The 8,363-nt window shown below is 43.6% G+C and overlaps 1 protein-coding gene across 2 annotated transcripts in view; it reads left to right on the plus strand.

Annotated features, from left to right (window-relative positions):
- nsun2 (NOP2/Sun RNA methyltransferase 2) overlaps nucleotides 1-3,055 on the plus strand; it is a 22,922-nt gene extending 19,867 nt beyond the window's left edge. For both annotated transcript variants that reach the window (XM_072675893.1, XM_072675894.1), the window contains exon 19: nucleotides 2,281-3,055. In XM_072675893.1, coding sequence (XP_072531994.1) covers nucleotides 2,281-2,581 — 301 coding nt within the window. In that variant the 3' untranslated portion in view covers nucleotides 2,582-3,055. The remainder of the gene's footprint in view (nucleotides 1-2,280) is intronic.
- Nucleotides 3,056-8,363: the final 5,308 nt, after the last annotated feature.

The following is an 8,363-nucleotide window of genomic DNA, read 5'->3' on the forward strand; positions in this document are numbered from 1 at the left end:
TTTTACCATAATGCCACCGTTGACAAGGCTGCTCTTGGCTGGTCTGTAGTCTGATCCAATTACCAGTACCAGTGAAGCACATACCACCACCATGCCACTGCAGTGCTGAGAATGTCCCACCACCTAAGTAATGTGTGGTGGTCCTGTGGAGTCCTGACCATTGAAGAACAGAGTGAAAAGAGTTTAAGAACGTATGCAGAGAAACTGATGGACTAATGTCTGTAATTATAGAACTACAAGCCTGTGTACATTATTAGAGTGATCCTGCTGGTGTGAGGTTCCTCTCTATTGGTGATTAACATAGTAGTTTTGAGTGCTCCTAGCGCCCCCTTGTGTAGAACATCTGTACTACAAAACACAGCTTTGGCTTTGCTGTGCAAACTAATTTTTTAGCAAATACATGGAGGATGGAAATAATAAATATAATTTTAATTTTAATTAGAGTGGCCTCAATTGTCTCTTAGATGAAAATGAATGGTCATGGCGGTTGTGAAGGAGGCAAAGTGACTGGATTCTGGAGAGGGCATTTCGGTTAATTTAAAAATAGTCACTGAATGGACCATGTGTGGATTTGTTTTGGCTAACCTGTTCTGATTGATCGTGCTTCCTTATTCAGTGTTTGACGTGGTGTTTCCAGGAAATCTGACCTCAGAATACCATTAAAAGCCCCAAACCTTCTTTGCGACAGGCCAGTGAGCAGTAGAGTGGCGTGTTCTGCATCTAATGAGTAAAAACATGTCAGATTAGCACACAGCCTGGCATGGAATGACGGCTAAGTGGATCTACGAAATAAATATTTTAGATTTGTAAGTGCTCCCCCTCCCCACATGCACACGCACACATTGACGTGAGCATTCCTCTCCGCTTACACTCGCCTGGTGTAAGGCGAGCTCTGATGTCACTCTGTGATCATGCTGTCTCTGTAGTGTCATCCTGTTCCTTTTTAAATTCGTGCTGCCGGCTGCCTCCCATTTATCCGTTTCACTGTGTTCCTGCTTCTCCCCTCCAGCTGTCCTTGCTCCCTTCCCTTTGTGCTTCCTTCATCCTTCCCCCTGCTTGTCCCAACAATTGTTAATCCCAGCCGGTCTTTCTTGCTTTCTTTGGTTCCTCCGGAGTAATCTGTCCATTGCTGAACTCTGTTTTTCTGTCCTTCATCTGTCCTACTCTCTTCATACACTCCCGGTTGAGTTCTTAATGTGACGGCTTAGCCAAAAAAAAAAAAAAAAAAAAAAATCCTCTAGTTTTGCACTGCAGCATACACTGCTTAGCAAACTGTAGTGGGCTTATACCTCTATTAATTAATAAATAAAAAAATAGTTGTTTCTGTGCATGGATGAAGTGAACAAGCTATGGTACGTGTTTAAGATCTTGACCGCAGAGGTTCTGCTAGGTTTTTGTGTAGTGTTGAACTGATGCCAATAATGTATCGATATCTGCGCTGATACTGGCACTTACACAGTTTTGGATCAGCAATACTTTTTTTATTTTTATTTTTTTTTATTTATTTATTTATTTTATTTTTTAATAAACACAAATTTAGGTTTGTGTACTTTATGAAACCAAACATTTAAACAACCAGTAAACAGCCAGTCATGCGTAGTTATTACCATTAAATTTTAATTACATTTTTAGCACTTTCTTTTGTGGCAATTTGTATTGTTTTAAAGCACAACTTCAAACCATTTTCAAATGTGCAGTTACTCAACCAGTACATGCTGTTTCTTTTAAGGATAATCATGATTTATAGCTATCTATCGAATATTTAAGTCAGAGTTGGTATCCGTATTGGCAGATATCGGCTTGAAAATCTGGTATCGGAAAGGAAATAGTGGTGTCTGTGCGTCCCTAATTTTGTACATGGGGATCTAGCTGACAAATGGATAATTCTGTTCATATTAGAATATTAACACCACCTATCAAATAGTGGGAATATCCACCCTTGGCTCTGACTGCTCTAGCGAGACGTTGTGGTATGGACTGCATTAGGTTGACCGAAGAGGTTCATAATGGAGGTTATCGACTGGACTCCAGTGATTAGTTCTAGGTGTGACCTTCATTGTATCCAGCGGGATTTTGGTTTGCTGGTATGTCTGAGGTTTTACTAGTTGCTGTATTGCTCACTCCTGCTACAGATGCAGGTCATTTTGAACACACTCAAACCACGCTTGTAATAGAATCCAGTCCAAAGATGCAGCACAAGATATATCACAGGAGGATTCCTTTTAATACAATGTATTATTAATGAGTCCGGTAGTAAACATCTCCTCTTCCTCTCTGTAGGGACCCCAGCACTCCTCAGTGTCCCATTGAGCTGTGTGGTTGGAGAGGGAAAACCTCCATCAGGGCTTTTGTGCCCCGCAACGAGCGTCTCCACTACCTGCGCATGATCGGGGTGGAGGTTTTCAGGGACAAGCAAGGCAAGAAGGAAGGAGGTGCGTCAGAAAGCCAAGAGGGAAACAAGGAGGACATGGAAGAACCGGGTCAGGAGGGGGATGTCCCAGGGGAGGAAGAGTCAGACGCTGAGCAAAATGGATCAGCGGATTCAAAAACCAACAACTCAGAGGACGTGAGCAGCACCTGAGACCTTCGAGAAGCGTTGGCACTTTAGCAAGACAGGCCACTCCAGAGCCAGACCTGACCGACAGTGGAGAAACTGGGGGAGGTACTAAGCCATCACCCCTTTTTGTGTAGAGTACATGGACTGACCCATCATTCCCTGGGTTGGAATCGGGACAGTTACATTTCTTTTTTTTCTTTCTTTTTTTTTTAATAAGTCTTGCTTTTACTATGTCTTTTGTTTGTGTAAACAGTTGTTTTAGGAGATAATAAAAGAAAGAAAGCTTGGGATGGCTTTAGCTAATCCCTGCTTTCAGCCAGAGCTTATGCCAACTGCTAAATGTATGTTTAGCAAGCAAGTGCTAAAGAGGGCCTGTGGCCTGCCTTTTTTTATTTCCCTCGGATGGGATGTCAAGAATGCATTTAATTTGACACATTAGTGTCTGACATACTGTAAATACATCTTCCCATTTTATTAAAAGGCAAGTAATAAACTAAATTTGTTGCCTCATCATATACCCTCTCGCACTTAATTTAGTCAGGATATTGTTCAAACATGAACAGTAAGCACCTTGACTGGGGTTTGATTCCCTGGCCAGGTGAGCACACCACAGTATACCACTAAGGCTATGTTCAGACTGCAGGCAAATTGGGTTTGTTTCTCGACTCAAATCTGGTTGGATGACTGTCTGCACTGTTATTTGCAAGTGATCTGATCGGGTTTGCGTGTCTGGACATTGCAAATCTACTTGCATGGGTTGCTGATCGCTCTGGATTTGATGTGGTTGTCTGTCGCATTGTGAGATGCTCTGATTTGAGCAGCCAGAGCGTCCAGACTGAGACACATCTGTAAGATTTTTGATGGTCTGGTTTTTGGTTGTCCAGACTATCAAAAATGTAGGATACAATCTAGACATGCCAAAATATGGTTTGGGCAGACATTCTGAACCTGGCCTGAACCTCAGCCATAGCCTTACTGCCAGCCCAAATCAATTTTTGGTATATGTATATTGAATCCAGATTGATTTTTAAAGTCTGGACAGCCAAAGATCTGATGTTTTTGTGTCTCTTTAGCATCACTTGCAATGCAACAAACAAGCATGTCCGTTCCAGAGTGACGAACTGCGTGGATATGTCTTTACCACAGCAACAAATCTGACTTGCCTGCAGTCTGAACATAGCCTAAGAGTAGTGCAATGCCCTCCCTGCACTGTTTTAACTACACTGCACTCTATGAACAAAAGTATTGGGACACACCTCCGTGTCAAATCAAGCACCTGGCCATGTCTACCTTTTACAAGTTTTTGTGAAGGAATGGGTCCTCCTAAAGAACTCTAAAATTGTGCGCTGGGTTTCCACCATTGCAATAGGTCAGTTTGTGACGTCTCTCCTAGATATTTCACCATCCACTGTGAGTAAATAGAGGAATCGTTTAGAAGCAGTTGTGTAAAGCTCACCGCCACCGAACTTTAGAAAAGTTGGTGTTGGAAAAGTGTTTTGTGGAGTGGTGATTACTCTATCTGGCAAGTCTGAGTTTGGCGAATACCTGCCTGACCACATTGTGGAACTATAAAGTTTGGAGGAGGAGGGATAATGCTGTGGGGTTGATGTTCAAGTGTTGGCCTAGGCCTCTTAGAAATCTTAATACTTTAGCATACCAAGACATTTTGGACAAGTGTGTGCTTTTAGCTTGACTGTGCCCCAGTGTACAAAGGCATAGTTGGGTTAGCTTGGTGTAAAAGAACTTGACTGGCCCTCACCGAGCCCCTCAACCACAATTAACAAGTTTGAGATAAACAAGAATAGAAAATGTGAGCCAGGCCCTCTGACCTCACAAATGCTCTGTTGAAAGAATAGGCTACACTTCCCACAGACACACTCCAACATCTGGTAGAAAACCTTCCCTGAAGAGTGGAAGTTGTTATAGTTATAACTCCATAATAATGGCAATGGTTTTTGAATGGAATGTCATAAAACTACTGTATGTGTCCCAATACTTTTGCCCATATGAAGTATTTTTATTTCTTTTTAAAGCTCTACTTCTTCCATTGTCTCTTGAATGTTTGTTCTAAACTAGGTTAGCCCCGATGAGTTCTAGGCATTAGCAGTGCATTTCAGGTGAACTGGTGGTGCACCCCTGGGTCTTTGAGATCTAGCTGCCATTGCCCACTTTGGTGCCATCACCATGGTAACAAGCTATTGCATCCCCTGTGCGATGTGCTGAGCCTCAGTGGCAGAAAACAGCACAGGGACAAAGTAGTGGACAGGCCCGGAGATACAGGCTGAGGAGATGATGTTGCATAGGGATGATGGTCAGATAATGTGGGCCAGATTTATGAAACAAGTTGGCAGGTTTACTGCCCTGCAAAACTCCCACCTGAACAAACCCAAAGGTAATTTACAGAGTAAACAGTGGATCATAGCAATAAACAAAAAAAACACAATACACACCAATGACCACTTCAAGAGAAAGCATATGATGAGGGAGAAATGGGTGGACATGAAGACCTGAGTGACTCTGAGAAGGGTTAAATCATTAAAGCCAGGATGTTTGTGGGGTGCTCTCGGTCAGAAGTGGAGGGTACCTATCAGCAGTGGTCCAAAGAGGGACAAACCACAAACCAACCACAAGGTATTAGGCACATGAATGTTGGAAATTGACGTTGGAGCAGTGGAATAAGATCGCTTGTGGACGTCTATTTGACATGTGCCACCTACCTAAATATCCTAGAGAAGCAGCTGCACCCCTTCATTGCTTCTTTCAGCAGGATAATGTTCCCCCTCACAACTTGCAGGACCTACTGTAACATCTTGGAACCAGATATAGAGGTCAAACCTTGGGTTGGAGCTAGTTTGGCAGCACACACAAAAAAAAATCATCATAATGTTCATCACAATGGTCATAATGTTTTGGATATATTAATGAATTCTGTGCAGTTTTGGAATTTGGGTGAAGTGCTGAGAATCCCTGTATGTGGAGATTTCTGTTCTACTCTGGCACCCAAACAAGCACTAAACATGGGCCTCTAATATCTATGAGCTTATTGTTGCTATTTGTTGGAACATTGCTTTGATTGCATTCAGCCATGAGAGCATTCGCGAGGCTAGGGGTGTAGCGATGTTGGATGACTGGTTCTGGATCACAAACTCCAGTTCAACTCATCCCAAAGGTTTCGAACTGACTCAATCACTCCAGAGAACGCTGTCCTACAGTTTACCCTTCTAGCTCACGTTTGCTGTTGGACATGGTGACCTTTAGCTTAAATGCAGCTGCTTCTGAGTGTCCTTATTGGCAATGCTTTTCTATGGGGATTATACAGGCTGTGTGTTGACGCCGGTGGAGGAAACTTGGAGCTAACCGTCACTTTAAAGAAGCTCTGATGTTTGAAAGAAGATGCTGAGTTTGAACAGGGAGGAAAAGGCCGCAGTCTGCTTCAGAACTCTCTCAGTCTGCTTAAGAGAGTGCGGCGGAGAGAATCTTCAGCTGAATGCAGAGAGTCCTTCCCATAACAATGTGTCAACAGCGGCGGGGGGGAGGAGGGAAGGAGGGGAGGGAGAGGGAGGCAGAGAGAGAAAGCAGCTTTGTAGTGGCCACAGACTGCTGCAGGAAGGGAGGAGGAGGAGGGGGTGTCCTCAAAAAAGTCAACTGAGGACGTTCAAGTAGAGTTATTTCTGTCTCTCTCTCTCCCTCATACACACACACACACACACGGTGGCTGTCCTGTCAGTAAAGGGCAGGATTGAGTGATGCGCTATAATGCATAATTAGCTTTTAGCCACCATTTCTGTTGCAATTCACACTAATACTGCTAATGAAACCACCCATAATATCCATGTTTACTGCATCTCTCCAGCTTCAGCCAGCGCCTTTCCCTCAGACCCTGATTTTAATGCCTCTACTGGCATGATTTGTCTCATGGTGTGCTCCAGGTCAGCAGTGGTTAGCACCAACCCAACGTGCTCCAACACGATTTGATTGATTGCATAAAGAACCATATTGGTAATAGAGATGTGTGAGTGTGAAGAGAAAGAACCTTTGCATAAAGCGATGGTTCTTTAGGTTAGGGTTCGGGTTCCTCACGGTTCTTTACACTGACTCATTTCTATTACAAACATGGTTCTTCTGTTGCCATAAATACACTTGTAACACCCAACTAACCACAGCAACCACTTGGCAACACCTGAGCACCCACCTGAGACAACCATAGCAACCATTGAGGAGACCATGTCAACTGCCTAGGAACCACTACACGACACCATATCAGCTGCCAGAAATATCATAGCAGTCACCTTGCAACATCTAGCAACACCACAGTGACAACCTAGTAACTCAGCAACATCATAGCAACCACCTTGAATACCACAACAAACTGCAATAATAATACCAACACCAAAAGCACCCACCTGGGATATCATAGCCATCACCTAGCAACCACTTAGCAACACCATAGCAACTGTTCAGCAATCGATATGCAATGCTTCTGAGTTACACCGTTTTTGTCTGAATTTTATCCCATAGGAAAGAATGTGTGCAAAAGTGCAAAAGTTTGTATGCCTTTCCTTGGTCACAAATACACTAGTAATGCCCAAGTTACCGCATGGGGTACCACAGCAGCCACATGGCAACACTTAAACACCCACCTGAGACACCATAACAACCACCTAGAAACACAACGGCAACCATTCAGCAACCACTCAACAACACCCTTGCAACCATGTAGCACTTATTTAGCAAGCACCTAGAAACCACCTGGGATACCATAGCAACCCCCTAGCAACCACTTAGAAACACCACAGCAACTAGCTAGAAACACAACAGAAACCACCTAGAATACCATAACAACCACATAGCTACTCTCTGGTTGTGGAAACCACTGTTACACTAATCTGCATGTCCTTTTGGAAATTGCTCTTTTCCAGTGTATTTCTACTGTTACGTTACTCCTAAAGGTAAAGAGGTGGGTTGAACTGTAGAAATGAAAAGAGGCTGTCTTGCCAGAGGGAATTCCTCCCTGCTTCTCTTTATTCATTTCCTGTTTGGTTCGCGTTCCTATTTTTGATTCATAATGAAACCCCCATGTGTGTAGGAGGCTGGGAGAGCATCACCGGCCCACGTACAGAGAGGATGCTGCTAGGACAAAACGTATTGGCCGGACCTTTCCCCCTCATTCAGGATAGGATGCTGCTGCTGGGTTCACACACTAGAGTGTGCTAAACTGAGCTAAGCCTCTTGGTCATGAATATACATTTGGGATTATGTAATGAAAGGGTTATGCAATGACTGAGAGATTGAGAGAGAGAGAGAGAGAGAGAGAGAGAGAGTCTGCTGGGGATGAAATTGTGTTTCATGTGAGGATTAGGTGGCTTTTCCCTCTCTGGCATGTCTTCTCTCTCTCTCACTCCATCTCTCTCTCTTTCAGCAAGGGGAGAAGGCTACAGTTTAACCTTCATGAGGCAGAAAGCCGCACCAGCCTCACAAACACTCTCAGACATGCTGCTCTGTGCTCTATTCTTGCACGACACCCATTTGTGTGTATCTGTTTGTGGTCAGGGATACTTATGGCCCACTTAAACACGCTCACGGCCCAGCATCTTCAAACATAATCCCCCCTCCAAATTTAGATGGCTTCATTCTGCACCCAATATAAACACATCTGCTGATCCCAAAGTATGTCACATGGCTGAAATCAGCAGCAGGCAAGCAGCCATTTTGAAGCATCTGTCTGTATGTTTGTTTATGTTCATAGATAGATAACAGTATTCCATAGTGTCAGAAAGTTTATTTAAGATTTACACAATGCTAATTG

Source organism: Salminus brasiliensis, chromosome 3, assembly GCF_030463535.1.
Source record: "Salminus brasiliensis chromosome 3, fSalBra1.hap2, whole genome shotgun sequence".
Taxonomy (NCBI): Eukaryota; Metazoa; Chordata; class Actinopteri; order Characiformes; family Bryconidae; genus Salminus; species Salminus brasiliensis.